General features: G+C 38.8%; 1 protein-coding gene across 2 annotated transcripts in view; it reads right to left on the bottom strand.

The window, feature by feature from the left end:
• Positions 1-20,946, bottom strand: part of PCSK5 (proprotein convertase subtilisin/kexin type 5) — a 357,644-nt gene that overhangs the window by 164,122 nt on the left and 172,576 nt on the right. For both annotated transcript variants that reach the window (XM_020787785.3, XM_020787784.3), the window contains exons 8-9: positions 8,094-8,306; positions 3,409-3,509 (exon numbers count right to left, since the gene is read on the bottom strand). In XM_020787785.3, coding sequence (XP_020643444.3) covers positions 3,409-3,509; positions 8,094-8,306 — 314 coding nt within the window. The remainder of the gene's footprint in view (positions 1-3,408; positions 3,510-8,093; positions 8,307-20,946) is intronic.

Raw genomic sequence — 20,946 nt, 5'->3', positions numbered from 1 at the left:
GCAGTGCATCATGGCCTCTCCCAATTTGAAGAGACCCTTGTCCAGCAGGCCAAGGCAAAGAGGCAGTCCTGGAAGCAGCAAAATCAAGGTGCTAGACAGGAGACAGATTGTATTTGTCCAGTGTGGAAGGGATTGTCACTCTTGAATTGGCCTTCTCAGACACATTATATGCTGTTCCAAGACCTCTATTCAGAGCACGTTATAGTCTCTCGAGACTGAAGGATGCCTACTTTGTTAGCCAGTAAGTGATAAACTTGTTTCATTGCCTTTTCTCCTGTCACACCCAAAGCCAAGGTTTCCTTCTTACTGTTTTTATGATAGCTACCTTTATGATAATAAGGATTCTCCTTATGAGAGTTTATCAGACAAACAAAATAGAGACAAAAATGCTGTGGCACCTTAAAGATGAATAGCTACATTTTAATGTGCGTCTTTGTGGATCATCTCCTCAGATATAAGAGTGAGACTATATGACTGTCATTTTTACATATGCCCTTATGACCAGGTGGGGATATAGATAATGGACAAAAGTGGCAGTAGTTTATTAGTAACAGAATAGGCTATCAGGTTGTGAATAGTGTCAATTGTCAGTCTGCACGGTAACAATAGCATAGCTGACATAAATGGCAAACTGTTGGAATCAATGTAGGATTTCACATTTGGTAATGAATTCAGAACTCTTATTGATATTCAGTCCTTTAAGTGAGTCTGCTCCATATGTATATACAGTGGTGCCACGCTTGATGACGATAATCTGTTCCATTAAAATTGCTGTTAAGCGATACCGTCGTCAAGCAGAAGAAGAAAAAACAATTGAAATGCATTGAAAACCGGTTCAATGTGTTCCAATGGGCGAAATACCTCATTGTCCAGCGAAGATCCTCCATAGGGGAAGCCATTTTTGGTCGCTGTCTTCCGGAAATAGGTCCGGAAAACAGCGGGTGGCAATTCTGAAACCCGACGATCAGCTGTTTTTGATTGTCATAATGCGAAGAATTGGTTCCCGAAGCAGGGAACCGACAGTCGTAAAACGGATTTTCCCCATTCAATCATCATTTTGCGATTGCAATAGCGATCGCAAAAACCTCATTGTGAAGCGATTTCGTCATGGAGTGGGGTAATCGTCAAGCGGGGCACCACTGTACCTTATCTCAACTGTTTCTCTTTCAAACCTCATTTTGAAGCATTTCTAACACCACCACCACACACATTGTGACTTTCAGGTCATTAAAGAGTGCCCAGGTAGACTGAAATATTCTGAAACAGCTTTTTGTATGTGTTGATACACACAGTGTCAAATTTATGTCCATTAATTGTTCTGCATGGGGATTGTCCTGTTTGTCCTTAGTAGGGTGCAGAAAGGCACTGTTGGCAAAGGATGGCACAGATTACACTAGCAAAGTAACAAATAAATACACCACTGATGTGACATTGTTGGGTCCTGTAACTGAGTTGTTATATGAGATGTGGGGATAGAGCTGGAATCTGTGTCTCTATTAGGATTCAGTTTCCATATCTGTATCAGTGTTGTATAGATTGATTGAGATTTGGATTGGGGGATGTCTGTAAGCCTGCCACCAAGGGCTTGGGAGAGTGAAATATTCTTGTCAAGAATGGGTTCAAGATAGTTTATTATGAGTGTGAGTGGTTTCAACTGTGGACTGAAGGTGACAACTAGTAGAGTTCCACCATTTTCTTTTCTGGGTCTGTATTGCAGTAGGTTGTTTCTGGATATTCGTCTTGCCCAGTAAATTTAACCATATTAGATGGGTATTGTAGTCTGAGAAATGCCTTTGGAGATCTATGAGTTTGGAGTCTCTATCTTGTGGGTCTGAACAGATGTGGTTATTCTTAACAGGCTGGCTGTAGATTTTGTGGATGGAAGCTAGAGGCAATCAAGTATGCATGTTGGTTGTTGGGTTTTTGATTCAGCATGGTGTTAAAATTACTATGTTGTAGCTTTACAGTGGTCCAGAAAATATACCTATTGTGTAGATTGGTTCAGACTGAGGTTGATGTTAAGATGGTAGGTTATTGAAGTTCTGGTGGAATTTCTCCAGGGTTTCTTTTCTATGTGTCTAGATAACAAAAGTGTCATCAATATACCTCAAATAATATTCAAGGGTGGAGGAGACAACTCAAAATTCTTCAAACACAAATATAAATATAATATATGAAACAGAAATGTTAGCATCAAGCTTTTGGCCCTGAGACTGCTCTGTTGCAGAAATGCAAGATATACGGTATTCCTTTCAGGATGCAACTTCCTTACAGTGTATTGAGTAATCCAAGTGTATTTTAGTGGAGCCAGTGAAATGGATTTCCCACTTGTTAGTATTTCTGCTGCTACAGAATCTGTTCCAAATACCTACTAGATGATGCCACCAATATCACTGATGAGAAGAAACACAGTTCTTCTATCATACAATGTGAGTACTGACTTAAATATGTGTTTTGTTTTATATCTGTTTAGGTTATAGATCTGGGATTCATCATGTGTGGACATGCAATGAATTTATTGCAGATCTCTGTATTCTATAAAAAAAACTTATATTCAATGGAGCAATCTTTTCTACACACTGAATCTGGATGGAGAGAAATGAATAGATTTTAAATACTAAGAATGGCATCCTTCACCCACACAAATCAATACAAAAATTACAAATTATTTTAATAGAGGTTTACAAGCTTCACTAAAATTCCAAAATCCATGTTGTGATAATACCTTTATAACATTTGTATATTGTCAGGCTAATTCCAAGTTACCGGTGACTGTCCTAGGCTTGTCTAGATGCAGAGCATATGTACATGATTTATTAGAGTTTCCTTCTGATGAAATGCTGGGATCACACAGTATGCCCAAGTACACACACATGGCATGGCATATATGTAATCTCATCACCCATGCACATTCTAGGTGATCTTGGCTGGCTCCTCTCCCACAAGGCATGGTATGAATTCAAAAGTCTCGCCCCTGCTCTGCAGTCTGGGGCTCCAACTCACAACACAAGCAAATATCTTTACCAGCCAACCATCTAGTTATAAAGCAGGATTAATCTATTTAGGAGTATCAGATTTTCAACTACAATCTCCTGCTGTATTTTATTCAGTTCCTTATGTCTTTTACATAATCTTATTTCCACCGTTCCTTTTCAGCAGCAACAGTTTGACAAGTTCAAGACACTGGATCAGAGGTTCAACCCCCACTCTTCCAAGACTGACAGAATAGGTTAGTTGCAACTAAGCTTGTTTTCACTGTAGCTTACTAAACATCCTCATTGAATTTATGGAGAAGTAATATATAGAGTCATATCCCAAACCCTGCAGGGTCAAACCCACCAAGGCAGAGGAAGGTGGGACTATGGTTAAAAATAATAATTTTTATTAAGAGAATAAGTCATATCTTACTTTGCCTCCAGTGCCAGTGCTATAATTCCTGCAGCCATAGGTGCAGATGCTGAGGTTCCTGTGTGGCTGTCTGTACAGCGTTGCCTTAGGTCTGTCGTGATCTAGATGGGGAAAAAAGGAAAGTACATAACTGAGAGTATCACTTCAAGAGTCAAAACATGCTTCAGCTGCCTCTCATAACTTGCAGCCACTTGTAATGCGTTTTATTACTGAATAGGCAAAATATTTTTCAAAAAAAAAATACTGAAAGCTTGAGAATGTCAAAAAACTATTTGCCTCCAAGGATAGCAATGACATTTCAAGCAACAAGCAAAAATCCAAAACGGTTAAATGAGTTTTACCATTGAGCTTAGTCACAATGAATAAAGTTATTTTCAATGGTTTATTGTAGCATGGCATGCAAAATTAAACTCAACCTTAGTACCTTATACAAGAGGTTAACAGCTTCTATTATTTGCATTCAAACAACACTGTGCATTATATTTCAGTTTCACAAAAGATACACAGTGATTAGCAGTGCATATTGTGCACATCTGCTCAGAAGTAAATGTCATTAAATTCTTCTCAGAAGTAAATGTTATTAAATTATGCTAAGCTAAATTATTTGACACTGTATGAGAAGCTGGAGTGTCCATATTCCCTGGTCTCATTCAATGGTTTTCCCTGCCAGAAGAATGAGAAGTTTTTTTTCTTTGACAGATCCTGAGTTTGGCAATGTCTCTAGCAGGGCAACAATGTCCATCTGCAGTCTACTCAGTTCCATGTCAATGACAGCTGTCTTGCACACATCATCTAGTTCCTGCAGGTCGTCAGGAAAGCCGTAGTCAGAAAAGCCAGGGGTCATTGTCCGTACATTCCAGGTGCCCAGCTTTAGGGCAGAAGTTTTCTTACGAATGTTGCATGGTGCACGGTTATCAATCTGCTTGTCGGCTTTCACCCTAAACCCCACGCACCCTGTGAGGTTAAGAGACTGTGATGAGCTAGCAACTTACTTGCTGGGGGCTGCCCAGCTTAAGGCGGGCGGTATCTACCTAGTGAGGTGCAATGACCTCTTCCACTGTCAGAAGTAGCCCCTGGCGTCATGCTCTATGCCAATCAAGCAAAGACTTATAACTGGTAACTGCTACTTCAGCTCCATTCATCAGCGGGACTGGTCACCCTCATTAGTGGAGGGGGATATTCAAGAAAGAAATCTTTCATATTCTACCCCCCCACTGTGCTCAATCCCTGGAGCCTCCCCAAGAGTGAAATGAACAGAACAAAACATGGTTGTGTTGGCAGCATAGAATCAATGAGAGACAGAGAGAGAGAGAGAGAGAGAGAGAGAGAGAGAGAGAGAGAGATGTTTTGCCAGCCTCTGTGGCCAGGCACTGCACCTCTTCTCAAGACTGAGGCCAGAAACATGCAAAATAGTTGTAGGTAATCAGTTCCAGTAGTTTTACATATCTTTTTATCAAGGGCAATCTTGTATTTAAATACCAGCCCTGATAAGGATAATGTTGCATCTAGAATAGGGGTGCTCAATAGTTAGCAGCATACAATGTTTTCCATTTCTGAGAAACCATAGTGACTCCACATCTCTTTTTTTTTACTGTAATTCAACTTTCTTTTAACAAACGAATTAACTACAAATTTCAGTTCACAATTTAAAATTAAACAAAAAAGCTTAGCAAAGAAATATTTTAAATTAAAAACAAACAATGATTTTGATTGTCCAAAAAAGCGATTTATCTTAAGAAATAGTGGGGACAAATTTAGTATGAGGGATGCCACTGCACCTCAGAGCATCACACTGCTTTTGCCACTTTCAAGGCTTCTTGAAATTGCATTCTAAGAACATTTGGGGACCCTAGTTTGAGAACCACTGATATACAGTAAGCAGTAACAGAAGTTGTTCCTCCCTAATTATTTTAGTATCCCTATGTATTACAGTATCTCCACACACAGCATATCCAAAGCCTTTCACAGGCAACTCCTAAACCCCAAAGACTTAAAATGTTGATTCATTTGCTTTAACAAAAGTCATTAGGATTAGAGGAAGATGCAGATTTGCTTCATACTGACTCAGATCATTGGTCCATCTTGCCTAGTAAAGCAAAGCGTGCGGCTTATATACTGCCCCATAGGGCCTCAAGTGCTCTCTGGGCAGTTTACAAGTTAATTATGCAGGCTACACATTGCCCCCCCCCAGCAAGCTGGGTACTAATTTTACCGACCTCGGAAGGATAGAAGGCTGAGTCAACCTTGAGCCGGCTACCTGGGATTTGAACCCCAGGTCATGAGCACAGTTTTGGCTGCAGTATAGCAGTTTAACCACTGCGCCACGAGGCTCTTGTATTAGAAACATTGATGGGCAGTAGCTTGTCAGGATTTCAAGTAGGGCTTTCAGCTTTGCCTCATAATCCTTGTTATTCTCTGGTGGTTTGCCAACCCTGCTTAGCTTCCAAAATCAGAAGAGAATGGTTTGTTAAAAGAGGTGTAATAGTGTTAGAATTGTTTAGAAGTGAAAACATAGACCACAGTTTAATGAAATCAACTATATGTTATGTGTTGAAATCAGCTATGTGTTATGTGTTGGAAGGAACTTACTCTAATAGGGCTTTAAAGGCAAGTGATAAACTTAAAATTTAAGGGGTAGTTTTACCAGTCCTACCTCAATAATTTTCCATGGAGAGAGGATAAGACATACCTGAGAAAGAGCCAGGGGCCAAGGCTGACTGACTGAGGCAGATGATAAAGGAAGAGGAAGAAGAGGAAGAAGGGTTTGACAGCTCACCAGAAACAAATAAGATGAAAGGGGAAGGGAGGAGGCAGAGGATGATCTGAACCACACCTTTTGCGCCACCAGAGAGATAGTGTACTGTCTGGAGCCAAATCCCTGGATTGGGATCCTGGTGAAAGTCCCTATGGCTAAGGGAGAGGATGTAGTGCAGCTTCCATCTTCAGTCTGCTCAAGTCACTGCCTCCACCCACAGCTCCATGGAGACCTTAGCATCCATCCTCACCCTACTTAACAAAGGTGCTGGAGATGCAAACACCAAAAGGAGTGCCAACAACCACCCAGTACTGAGTAGTCACCAATATGCATTCTGGATGAATGGCATGGGGTGGCTTGGGGCTCTACTGAAGACCCAAATGCCACCAACAGACTTGAGCAGCCCAACACAGACTGGTTCTTCTCCTGAGGAGCACAGTAGGGAACTGAGCTTCCAGCCTCTGGCTCCACAACCAGATACTTAAACTACTGAGCTATCCAGCCAGCTTACATCGGAACACCAGTTATCACAATAAAAGCAAGGGCAGAAGTTCTATAGATTTAGAGAACTCAAATTTTCCAGCAGAAATTGTGTAACTGGCAGAAGATCTTAAGCTCTGGCTGATCTTCCTGCACGTGGGCACCCCTCCTTGAATGCCTTGACATTGATCACGTGCAGCTCATGCATTGACTGGGCCCAGGAAAGCACAGCTGAGAAGAACACCTGGGGAGGCTGGGGCATGACAATGATGGAGTGGCGGGTGGCTTAGGTAGTGAAGAGGAGGCTTGGTTCAATGTTATGGACTGGGAAGCCTACCAGGCTGAGGAGTTGGTCCCTACGTCCGCCAGAGGAATGATCTATGTGTGTAATTCTGTCATATTAGAACATTACGCAGTAATGCGCATAGGAAATAATATGTGCCTCATTAAATAATATTTTCAAGGAAACAGGAACTGGAGAAAAACAACACTTGCACAAGAAAAGAAGTATATATTTTACTTGAAGAAAAGAACCTATAGTGAAAAATATAGTGAGAAATTTCATCACCTCAAAGTTATTTGCAGAAAAAATTATGATTATGATGATTATGATTATTATTGCTACTGCTAGCCAGAGATTAAAACAAGCCAGTTATTTAAAAAAATCTCCACAATAGGGGTAAGTATAGAAATATTACCAATATGAAGAGTTACCTCTGAACTTGTGTTTAAAATTGCTCATATAAAAACAGCAAAGTTTCCAGAAGATATAGCTAATATTCTAGATTAAAAGAAGAAATTATTGATAGTTGGAACTTGGAGGAAAAAAAGTAACTGCTTATTAGCAGCGAGGGACTGAAAAGGAGGAAAAAAATGGAACAAATTTGTATCTCTGATGGAAAAGATGATCTGAGACAGAACAAAACTATTTCTCCCTTCAATAATTTGCTGATTCTACATGGAGGCCTCCAGCATTGTCTGGTGCAAATAAAATTCATGCTATATGGGCGGTAGTTATCACTCATCATATTATAGCACATGACCACTGTCCATACATTGTGACTTTAGTTTGCATTGGAAACTAGATGCCTCCATGTGCATTTTGACTTAGTTTTCAATAGTATTCTTAGTATAATTGCACAGTAATAATAATAATCTTTTGATTATGTTATTTATGCATAGTCTTATCGGAATGTGTTATAAAAATCAGGTATCATTCTGATTTATTTACTCTTTGTACAAAGCCACATGTGGACTGGATAAAGTAACAAATATATTTTTGATCCCTAAAAAGTATTTCCAGCTATTTATTTAAAAATATACCTAATAACCTGAGTAAATTTCATTTTCTAGCTCAAAGAACTGTACAAAATGTTCTAGTTGGTATCTTCTCTTTTCTCTCAAGAGGAGATACAAACACGATCTGATCATGTTAAAAGGAACCACATACTATTTTTCTGTCATACGCTTCTCCACTGCTGTAAGTTGTGGCTAGTGTAGATGCACATTCTTCTAGATACCAAGGTTTCCGTCCACTTTCAGCTGTACTGCTGATGGAGATAGTGTAGATGCTGTTGGTGTAGCCATCACAGGAACAATGATCCTTACTTCGTCCACCATTTCCAGATGCCCAAACATAAATAGAACCCAGGTTATTTCGGCCCTATTTGAACAAGGAGAAAAAAATGTAGTTAGTTTAATTTAGCAAGCATATGAGCTTCTCTAGTATCTTTGCCTCAGCTTCTACTGGACAAATCATATGAAAAACAAATTAAGCAAACATAGGTCTTGTTTATTTCTACAGAAAAGCTAGAGATGAGCTTAAGTATTATTCTAAAGCATTTAACATTGGATCATGCTTGAGAAATGGTGGAAATAGACTTTCTTTTTTTGCTTATATTAACAAAGCTAATGTTTTATTAGAAGTCTGGAATTACCTTCCCAAGGAGGTCAGACTGGCCCCTTTCCTGTTGTCCTTCCACCAACAGGCAAATATATATTTAATTCCAGAAGGCTTTTGGCAGTTAACTAAAGAAAAAACTTCTAACAGACTTTGGCCATGCTACTTCTTAGAAAATTGGTGTGTTTTACTATTTTAAAAAAATTACAAAATCTAGGATACAGTCATTAGAAGAGACTGTAGTATCAGTAGTTTGACATTTTTGCTAATAATACATGGAGACCTCCAGCATTCTCTGGTGCAAACTAAATTCATGTATGAATAGTAGTCATCACTCGTCATATTGTATCACAGAATTGCCTAAATGCAGCCACTTGACAAATGACGACCACTGTCCATACAGTGTGAGTTTAGTTTGCACTGGAGTGCTGGATGCCTTCGTGTGCAATCAGGAGGGAATGTGTTGTAATTTTATTGTAAGCTTCCAAGACCAGTTTTTTTGGGGGAAAGATATAAAGGTTTTTTTTTGGGGGGGGGGGAGTTACAGTTGTGCAAAAAAGAAAGTGGCTTCTCCAGTTTGGCTTATTTTTTAAAAAATAAATCATGACACAGTATAACATGCCATATGTTGTTGCTCATTTGAGGTTGTATTTGTGTAATTGTCAGACCTGCGAAGGACCAGATGATTTTTATTATGTCCTGATACATAAAATCATAAAATTCAAAGAGGGTGTGCTTTCTTTTTCACATGATTGTATATGAAAATAAAATAAAGAAGAAAACCTTTAAAAGTAAAATAATAAAAATGGATTGTCAGGAAAATTTGTATTTTTATTCTTGTCAAACTGCTTATATCCAATTTAAGATACTGATGTTTGGGGGGTGGGGGAGAAAGACAGCTAATCAATTTACATCTACCAGCTAATCAATTATTGAACTCTCCTGCAGAACTGACAGTCTGCACCTGTTATAGAGTAACAGGGCACCTCAGTTGTTAGACACTTTGATTACTGTATTCGCGAAGGCTTTCACGGCCAGGATCTAATGGTTGTTGTGGGTTTTTCGGGCTCTTTGGCTGTGTTCTGAAGGTTGTTCTTCAGAACCTTCAGAACACAGCCAAAGAGCCAGAAAAACCCACAACAACCACTTTGATTACTGTTTGTAGACTGTAAAAAAGGAGGATTTGACAGCATAAGAATTAATAAATCAGTATTAATCCTTTTCCTTTTACTCAAAATCAGTGATGTCCTTCTAAGTGATACTTCCTGATCCCTTTGCCTATAAATTAAAAAAAAATGAAATCAGCAAATACCTTTTCACATGTCCCACTGAATAAATGTAACACTGCACTAGGAAATCAAATGCATTATTTTTCACTGTTAGTAGTGATTGGCATTCTTGCAGATCTTTATGCCCGACTTGATACTATGTTCTTTCCAATACACCCCCTTTCCTCAGCTGTTTCATGATACAGTCGTCAGGTCAGATGCAACTGTTCTTAGCATTTAAAGCATTAGCATAGCGATTATCTTGGAGTTGGGACAGGTACAGAGAGCTTGTAAGGTACTTCAATTGCCAAATAGCACACCTCCTCCCCCATTTCCCTGGAAAAGTTTCTTCCTATCATTTCCCTCAAGAAGAGACCTAAGGGCATGATGGGAAATACAATCATAGGATAGAGGAAGCATGCAGGAAGAAAACCTACCCCCAAATTATGGAACTTGCCTAGAAGAAATGGAAAGATTTCTGGTCAGGAAATCATTTGCCTTAATTGCCATCAGTTTTTTTATACTGGACTTTTAGTATGCAAATGCTTTATTTTCTTTGAGAGCAATGCAGAAGTCAAGCACAATTGTACGACCATGACATCTAAGAATGGGAGTTGGCCCTCTATTTCTTTTTCCAAGGTGAATTGTATATTTGGGTGGATGCTGTTGAGAAGGTTTAGAAATTCTACCAATTTTTCTTCACCATGGTTCCAATTTGGTTCCAATTTTTCTTCACCTTTGCAATTTGGAACCACGGTGAAGAAAAATTGGAAGAATTTCTAAACCATCTAAACAGCATCCACCCAAATATACAATTCACCAAGGAAAAAGAAATAGAAGGCCAACTCCCATTCGTAGATGTCATGGTCGTATGCAAAACTGACCTATTGGTACACAAGGTCTACAGGAAACCGACCCACACAGACTGGTGAGACATAATCAAAACACTGGTAGACTGTCCAAATTGGAACTCTGAAGCTCAATTTCTCAGCACCGAACCCAACTATCTGAATTGGGCCCTACAGGCAAATAGCTATTCCAAGAATGAAATCAAAGGAGCCATCAAACCATTGCCTTCACAATTTGCAGGTTAGAAAAATGAGCAGCTCAGTTCCAAGGACATGGGGTAATAAGAGATGCTTTAGAGAGAGCAGGAGAGATTGAGGTTTGTGAAGTTGGAAGCAGAAGGGTAATGGGAGTAGATTCAAGTAGGGGTAAATCCAAGGCTACTAAGAGCTTTGTAAGTACATACGTAGCAGAGTATATGCTATATGTGAGTGCAAATAAGAAGTTAGGCTAGGAATTTGAAGAGGGAAGAGAGTCAAAAGAAAAGTTAATGATTCTGCTGCATGTAGAAGAAACTAAGTGAAACATATACATGCATACTAACAAAATGTTTAAAAGCCCTCTCAGAATCTTCTCTGAAAGGCTAAAGCAGAGGTTGTCAACCCCTGGTCCTCAGCCCGGTACCAGTCCGTGGCCTGAGCTGGACCGGGCTGCAAAGACAGACCTCCCGCTCCCCAAGCATGCCCCTCCCCATAGCTGCTTTGCATGTGTGCCAGCACCAGCATGAGTGCACCCCCACCCCTTCACACATGCACCTGAGTGCCCACGCAAAGGGGTGGATGTGTGTGCGTGTGTCCCTGCGCATGTGTGAAGGGGTGGTGAAGTGCTCATGCTGGTGGGCAGGCACTCCCCCACCACTTCACGCATGCACCCAAGAGCGTGTGTGCACCCGCGTGCACCTGCAGGCCCCCCGCCTTCCTTGGAGGCTCAGGCGGCCCGTGGTCCCAAAACAGTTGGGGACCGCTGGGCTAAAACACTAGTGAAACAAGAAAAAATATTTGAAATTGGTGCAGAATTTCAAATAAATTACAGTAATTTATTTGAGAGTGTCTCCTTAGTCATGCTCATGTAATTTATGCCCCGCCACATGTACGAAGGAAGATCTAGCAAATGTCCAAGATAATGCTTGGACATTTGCTTGGACTAAGCCTGCTTCTGATCAAAAATAATCTTAACATTCTAATTTGTTTTTAATTTTACCTATATTTCATATATGTCCATAATTTTAAATTGTGCAATGCTTTGATATGAATGAAGGGAAAAAAGAATGGAACATATATTTGTGGCTGGAAGAGAACTATGCATTTCTCAAAGATTGTGTTTCTGACGTGCTTATTTTCAGTTGTTCCCCAGTTAACCTCTTTAGGTTATTTTACAAAATCAAGGCTGCTTTTCACAACACTATTTTTTTAAAGTAACATTCGTTGCAAAATAAATACATGTAGTTTCCACTAAGAAAAATACTGGGAGCAATGAGTAGTTGAAACATACCCTGAAATTTTTAAAGTGAAAATAAAAATCCCAGTTTCCCTAATATATGAAAATATGGTACATTTCACCTACTGAAATATGGTAGCTTTCCAGGATTTAATGGAATATAACGGAATTAAACCTTCAGTGTGGACAGTATACTAAAGTTCATATTTTAGAGGCTTTTGGCAAAACAAATACAGCATTACTCCAAAAAGAACAAGCACAATCATCCTGTATATACTCATGCTTTTAGAAATGCAGAAGTGAAACAATTATTCATTTTTCATTTTCTGCCTCTTGTTTACCATTATATTCTGTATTTATATCTATCTTGAAACCTAACTTAATTTTGTTCACTGGCTTAAGATCTTTGTCTAGAAAACGTGAACTAAATCCAACTAATATGTCGAAATGGCCAGAATATTAAAGTCCTTTGACGCAGCATTTTTGACCATGCCTCAGAAAATCACATGGGTGTGAATAAGCTGAAACCAAAATCCAGTAAAGACTGAGATAATGATATTTGGCATATGCTGTGTGCTAGATGTATTTGATTTCACTTCACCTTGCTCTTTCCAAAGGATAATAAATATGTACACTTTTTTGTGGTAGTTACATCAGAATACTGTCTGAATCTGTTGATAAAGAATGTGTCTAATGTTCTCCTAGTGCTAAACAAAAAGTAAATTGTTACAACCACACATACAGCAACTAAAGCTAGTTGGTATAAGACTGTGCCTTGATTGATTAGAAATTAAAATAAATAGGAAGTGTGACATGAGGTCAGGAGAAAATAAAATACAAACATACTAAAATACAGTAAGGCCTATTACTATTAAAGGTACTGAACAAATGGTTAAAAACAAATCCCACTCCTTATGGTTATATGGTAACAAAACAATCAGGCAATTTCTCAGGAATAATGATGATTGGTGCTTTTGTTTTTCACTTCAGCTCTGTAAAATGCAACACACATATAAAAAGAAGCAGGTAACAAATTGAAGTACTAAAGTTATTCCAGTAAGGCTCAGAGTGCTTTGATAAGGTAAGCCAGCATTATAATGATGATAAACCCTATCCTTAGTCCATGATACATCTCGCGTTTTGCCTGCAGATTGTTTCATGTTCAGTCGCTGGTGTCTACATCTAGGGCTGGAAAAACTTTTGCATGAATCCCCAGCAGGAAGAGTTGTTTCCAGTCAGTACTGACAACATTGGTTTAAGAGATCTACCTCAGGATAGTTTTCTATCCAAACACTGCAGACCCAAATCTAAGACTGGTGGAATCTTGGCTTTAGCATAGAAGTGAAAGGATTGAGTGGAAGTACATCACACTATCAACAGTTTGGCTTCTACACTATTTCCTATGTATTGTGGGTAACTTTCTCTCCTTAGATTGAAAATTAATTAGTACCAAATTCCCTGCTGTTGCCTTAAGCGTCTTCTGTTCTGATCTCTCCTGGTCACTGTTTCGGTCTTCCTGTGTACTTCCGACCACTTAAGATTTAGTTTTCTTTCTCCTAGCCAATTTAGTCACTGTTGAACTTACTAAAGAAACAAGTGAATGGGGGAGAAACCCTGTGAATTAAGACACATTAGCTAACTTCAGTTCACATTTAGCAAATGAGTCAGTCACAGAAACATGATGCTGCTGACTTAGACAATAATTCTTTAATTTCCTTGTAGTACTCTGGATGAAATCTAAACACTGACAGGGAACATTCTACAATTCTAAGTTACTGTCTTCAGTCTGAGGAAGTTGATTTGTCCACAAAAGCTCACATTAAAATATAGCAATTAGTCTTTAAGGTGCCACAACATTTTTGTTTTCTCCAGTCGATAGGACATATATGTAGCGACACAGTGTGTGATTGACTGATATTTTCTCATTGGGCTTGATGCAAGTATGCATATCTGTGGTATGTTAATAAATCTTGCCAAAAGTAATGTCTTAGATTTGGAGCATTTCTTGTTTGTATTTCCGATTATTCAGTTCACCATGGTTAACAGTAGACTTCCAGTTAGCAGGAATGAAATAAAGTTTTTCTGATCAGGCTGATCACCTTGAATGAAGTGGCACACATTTTCATGTATTTTTCAATGACCACATTAGCAATGGTTAGCAGTAGTGCATTAGCAATGAGGAATGCAACAAGCTGCTTTTGCTGCTGGTAAAAGCAGCATTACTACAATAATGATATCCTGCTGATCCAAAGTAGTGAATAACAGAATGAGTTCCTTTTAAAAAATGATGTTCTGAGCTTCAATTGGTCTGTACCACTACTAGTTGTGTTTTTTGTGGAGAGAATAGAGCTTCTCCTTCTTCTGCTTCTGCCTGTACAGTCGCTTTGATTTACATACTGTATTCTACGTCTGTTATTATATTCTAGATCTACGAATGACCATGTGAACAATAGTCTGTTTAGCTGCTTGAAACATGTAGAGTATGTTTAATACACAGATTTTAGTTCCATATGACTTTCATCTGTCTCTCTCCTGCTTAATTTCTAATTTCTAGGTCAAATTCTCCAACCATGTTTGGTTCTGCTATATTTTCTGCTTTTATGTACAAGTCACATCCTGTTTATGAGCATAACTTGTTTTGAAAGTGTCCCATTTCCCCCTAGACACTTGTATAGAATCTTTTAATTTCTTCAGCATCTGGAATAGAGACATGAATAATGTTTATTTTGATAGACTTCCCATGAATTCTGAGTGACATTATTCCATCGCACATTTCATCAAGCCCCTAACTACTTGTGCTACATTTCACCTCATTATTGCAGCCACATAATTTCTTTTGAATTTGTTGTTTCCAGAATACAAAACTTGGCAATTAACTGGTTGAAAATGTGCTATTCCAGACCACTGCAGGTTTTACAAGCCAAGTATTACAATGTTATACATTCCATTTCTTAAGACTGCCAGCTTTCCTTGGTTCATACTTTTCACATCCCATGTTCCTATTATCATGTGTAATGCAGGTTTAGACCTTCATATTGCTTCTGTGCATATGACAAATGGATATCCTTTAAGCTTCAATCTCACTGTGTCATTGTCATGCAATTTGTACTTATTCTTTCCAGCACTAACTCTTGGTTCATTTTGGATCGTCTCATCACCAAACAGCCTCTGAGCATCATAATATAACAGGGGTTGAGTGTGTCAGGGGAGCTGAGAGTAACATGTAGGTCTAGACCAGTGGTTCTTAACCTTTTTGAAAGCAACGCCCCCTTGAGCCATTGAGGAAGTTATCATCGCCCCCCTCCCCGCGGTGATATCTTATTTATTTATTTATTTATTTATTTATTTATTTATTTATTTATTTAAAGACACTTAAATCCAATGACCCCTGAAAACAAAATTGAATTCCAAGAAAATGAAATGCCCCCAAAAAGTAACACTTAATGATTTAGTTGCAAGCAAATTTTAAGACACAAAAAGAAATATTAAAAGGGCATAAAAACAAACCACAATGCAGGAACTAAAAATTTCAAAATGAAAACTCTGAAACTAAATTAAGATTGGAGGAAAATATATATTCATGCACACTGTAAAAAGGCTGCAGCCATCTTCACAGGTTTGGCTTGCTCCAGCGCCCCCCTACCGCCCCCCTTCTGCTCCAGCGCCCCCACACCGCCCCTTTTTGTTCTACCGCCCCCCTGAAAAATGAAATCGCCCCCTGGGGGGCATTATCGCCCACGTTAAGAACCACTGGTCTAGACTACAGCAAGATCACCCAAGGCAGAATGGTCAGAGCGGAGACACTCATTCTCTTCAGGAATTAACAGTCACATCAGCAAAAGAGAATTAGTAGAGAATTTTGAATGATGATGCGGTGTAGAAATTCTTGAAGGGAAGCAGTAATGGATCTTTCATAGACAATGGCAGAGACCCTCAAGCTACTTCCTCTTAGTACAGTGTAGAAGGAAGCAATGGTAAACTATTGCTGAATATTTTATACCTCAGAAACTCAATGATGAGACAATCCATGATTCTCTAGATATTTAAATTGTGTTCCTACCTCCCCCCCCCCTTTAAGCTCTCTATTAGGAGTAGGGGTATTGTGGTGGCAAGTTGTCAAAGATTTACATATTTCTTCTTTCGTTTTGCAGCTCACACATCATGCTTTGTAATGACAAATACATCTGTATTTACCGCAAGGAAAATTCAATGGCTCCAGAAAGTTGAAATGACACCTGTTGATTGAAAAGCAGCTATGCTGACATCACAGGAACATCATCCAACCAAAGGAATGGTACATAATGCTGCACATTTCCACACCAGACTGAAAAGCAGCAAAAAACGGATGATGTTTTAAAATCCTGATTTCTCCCTGTTGCTGAAAACCTTGGAGAGCTGTAGTAAATATTGTGTAATAAGCACAACATTGTTTGAATCTTGGAGAAAGACTAAAAAACACCTGCTAAAGCAGTGGTCCCCAATCTTTTTCCAACTGCAGGTGGGGGGGAGTGTGGTGTACCTGCAGGAGGGTGGAGCTCTCTCTTGCAGGTGCGCACATCACGCTTGGGGGAGCCGCTTGCGTGCATGTGCACAGCACATTCACAAGGGGTGAAATGCACTCGTGTGCATGCACACAATGGCACTCCTAGGGGGCCCTCATGGGGAGGGTAGATCTTGTGTCCACGGCCTGGTCCTGGATAGTCTGCGGACTGCTGCCGGATCACGGACCAGGGGTTGGGGACCTCTGTGCTAAAGAACCAGTGTCGGAGCTTGTAAAAGAGCTAACTGGATTACTCAATGCTATTTTGAAAAATTGCATGGACGTCTGATTTATGGTGCTATTTTCTTGTTTTTTGCAGGAAGGAGGGGAAAGATGACCAGACAAAAATTTCAGAAGTTAAGATTTGCTCGGAGTCTAGAGGAATATTTCATTCTAGACTGTTGCAGAGGACCTATTTATATTAATAACAGTGCAAGCATATACTGAAGAATTGCAGCAGGTCATGTAGTGATGCAGAACTGTATTATTCTTTGAAACGATAGCCCAAACAGCTTTAGATTGTTCCCTAAAGAGCCATAATTAGTTTTGAATGGTGCAAACATAACAGAACAAAAAGAAAAAAGGAAAAAAAAAGAGCTCCTGGCTTGAAAATAAAATCTGAATCTGTGGAATGCAACACATTCTACTCTTCCAAACACAGTAAAATCAGTGACACAACCACATGCATTTTTAACTCTGGCTAACTGTTCAAGCTATTAACATTACTAGTAGCCTAGTCTCCCTCCTTTAGAAGGAGGTATTTCTATATAATGCCCTGTTTCTCCGAAAATAAGACCTAACCTGAAAATAAGCCCTAGTATGATTTTTCAGGATGCTCGTAATGTAAGCCCTACGCCAAAAATAAATCAAACCCCACCCTCCACCATTGTGCAGCAACCAGAAAATGACATGACTGTAAAATAAAACATCCCCTGAAAATAAGCCCAAATGCGTTTTTGGAGTAAAAATTAATAGAAGACCCTGTCTTACTTTCAGGGAAACATGGTAGTATATAGTGTTTTTTATAAAGCTACTATTACAAACAAGGTTTTCAAACTCCAGAGCAGCTATGCTCTGTTGAATGGGAATTTATCAAAGGAAACTTTGTTCAGTTGTGGATGAGAGGAAATATTGTTGTTGTCAAATGTTAGTTGCTCCTCTCAGTTGTTTAAGAAACTTCTTATTACTTGTACGTGAGCTGCTGTGTCTGATGTATTTCCTTTTTAGGCTGAAAGAAGACATTTTGTGCACTTTGCAGGTACATACTTTCCTCACACAGGGATATATTAACAACTAAAGAGCCTTAAGACTCAGCAAATTTAATAGTAGGAATGATGTGTGTGTGTGTGTGTGTGTGTGTGTGTGTGTGAGAGAGAGAGAGAGACACACAGAGACAGAGACTGTTTAATCCTTTCCCCAGCATTTTTGTTCTGAAGAAAATCCCTACCACATCCAATACAGAAAGATACAGACACCAAATCACCTCCATCTACAAACAAAAAAATGAGCAGGTGCAGCATTTATTCACCACAGCAGCTTAAAAATGCTGGATGGAGGAAATGAGGAGCTGTTTAATATCACATCTTATTTGGCCTGTATCTGAGATCTTTAGGACAGAAATACAGACAAAATACCCTGATCTACAGATTAAGTAGAGCATGGAGTAAACTTAATAAACAATTGAAATAATAAGCACCTTAACAGATATAAACTAATGCTGAGGAAAATCTTGAGGTCACATAATTGAGTGTGTGAACCTTTCAACATGACTCTCTTGCATGAAGTTATTTCTAACAGACATACAACATGGATAGTGCAAGGACTGTGTTCTGCTAATCAACCTGAATAGGACATTTCCTGTGTTCTTCTGTGCTTTATTCAGCTGACATTTCTTGATACTACCCTCAAAACTGTATTTGCATCCATTTACTTTACTTCTGTACTGTCAACTCATTTTAGCTCAATAGGCCAAAAGCTTTTAAGAGAGTGAATTAAACTTTCATTGGACTACCTATGTTTTAAACCTTGAATAACAGGTGAGGAAGAATAGTATAGGAATGAGGTATTTTAGACAGTTTTCAAAGAAAAATCTGACATCTTGTTTTCTTCTCTGTCTGTGTCTCTCCATCTCATTCTAATGATATCAGCAAGTAAGAAGAGAAATTAAAAAGCTGTCTCTCTGATGCAGTGATTTTGAGACTGCAAAAAAGGTACAAAAATTGAATGGGGCCATAAACAAGAATAACAAGTCAGCTGTGAAAAAAGCATATGAATCAACAAAAACTCAGGTGGATAGAATTATTTCTGTATAGAAAACAATACTTGGGAAAAAAAATCAATATTATAACTATTGTTTAGTGCTTAACAGTATTGTTGGCAATTTCTAAAATAGTAATCTTTGACAACTACATGTTAAAATTGGAAACAGCAAATTCTGCATTCCTGTGCACAACAAATTTGGCTTTTTTTAAAACTGCATGCAGTTTTTTAGCCTAAGATTCTTACCATAAGCACACTTTGTGGTAAAGTTTCCATTAAACATGGTGCCTAAAATTACAACCTAATACACAGTTAGGATTTATAAATAGCACTATCGATTTCTGATTGGCAATAGTTTAAAAAATGTTTTTGGATGTTTTAAAAAAGCTGTTTTTAAATTATCCAAAACTCTTCCTCCACAGCTGACAATTGTTTTCCAATGGCAAGAGCGCCTTCTGTTCCTATCAGCGCTTTGAACACACACTCCAGTGCCAAAGCTGGTGAAGCGAGAGAGATGAAAAGGGGCAGTGATGATGAGAGGGGAGGCACCAAGCAGAGTTCTCACAAGAGGCTCAGCAGTACAACATCTGATCATTAATGTCCATCAAATATTTTGGCTGTCATCCAGCTCACTAAAGAGAATTGTGTAGTGGGAACAAGAACAAAGCCAGTGTGCCGACCCAGGCAAAAAGCCAAAGTGCCTGATTTAATTTTGAAAGCCTGCCTACCCATCTTCCATTATGTTAAGAACGCTATGCCAGAGCTGTACAGTAGCTTATGAAGACACACTGGTATATACAGTATTAGAAATTTGCTAGCTAATGATCTTGAAAACTGCAGTAACTTATTCGAAACATCAAAAGTAGCTTCAATTTTCTAGCATCTAGATATCAGAAATCACATTTTAGTTTTGCTAAAGTCTATCTAACTGCAGATACAAGCGGTGCTTCCAGCTGTGGGTTTATCACATAATTGTCCTGCTCTGTTCATGGAATTTTTACAACGGCTCTAGAAGTTATCTTTTACTTGTAATTCCCCTGTATTTTCTTTCTTTCTTCTGGTTCCCTCCCCCCCCCCCAATAAAAATGCATTCATTTTAAAATACCTTGGAATAGTAACACTAAGGCCTATCTATCTAGACATATCCAGGGTAAAAGAATTTTGTGGAATTAATGAAAATATATTCAAGAAACATCAAGAGCAGTTAGGCTGTTATTAAGCACTTTACTTTGGTGACATATTCTAGGAAAATTTTAGTGCAGCCTCCACGTTGCATTTGCTACTCTTTCTCTCCAACATGGTTCTATAGTCTGGTTCACACATTTACACCTACAGTAACATCTTCTCCATATAAACTTAAATAAAAGTCTTAACTGATCCATCCAAAATACAGTCTACTTCAGCCTCCATTTCACAGAGTGGTTACCCAGAGACTTCAGGCAGGACGCAAAAGCAGCAGTCCACTCCCCACTATGCAGTCACTAACTAGGTTCAAAGCATGTTCAATAACCAGGTTCAGAATTCTGAGATATGCTGCTTTTTAAGCTCATGATTACATATACTGTAGCTATAATAATCTGTAAACTGATTCTGATTTAGTTTTTTTTTTTTAGTTTATGTGCAAGATCAGCAGAAAGTTCATTGGGTCTCACAGGCAGACCTCTACATTATCTGCAGTGTCAGTTAATCCCAATTGTTAACAACAGCAACAAGATGCATCAAATTGCGACTAGTCAGCCAAATTCGATGAGGCTTGATTGGGATAAATGTCTGCTTAAGATCATATTGAGATGTGGTAGGTCATTAAGGGCAGGAAACCACACTACATCTCAAGTGACTCACTCTGTTCCTCCCTTTAAAAAGAAAGGAAGAAAAGGAATAAGAAAAAAAATAATCATTGTCCCTTCCTGTCTCTCCCTCTGAGGGGGTGGAGGGGAGGAAACTTTCAATTTTTAAAAAGTTATTTTCTAGTGACATAGGGATGAATTCCCAACCAATTCAGCACTGGACTACAAAAGCTTTTTTAAAAACAAATTCTTCTCATTCCTTTCGG

Source organism: Pogona vitticeps, chromosome 2 (assembly GCF_051106095.1).
Source record: "Pogona vitticeps strain Pit_001003342236 chromosome 2, PviZW2.1, whole genome shotgun sequence".
NCBI classification, from domain to species: domain Eukaryota; kingdom Metazoa; phylum Chordata; class Lepidosauria; order Squamata; family Agamidae; genus Pogona; species Pogona vitticeps.
Note: the sequence above shows the minus strand (reverse complement) of the source record. Positions and strands in the feature narration are given on the sequence as shown.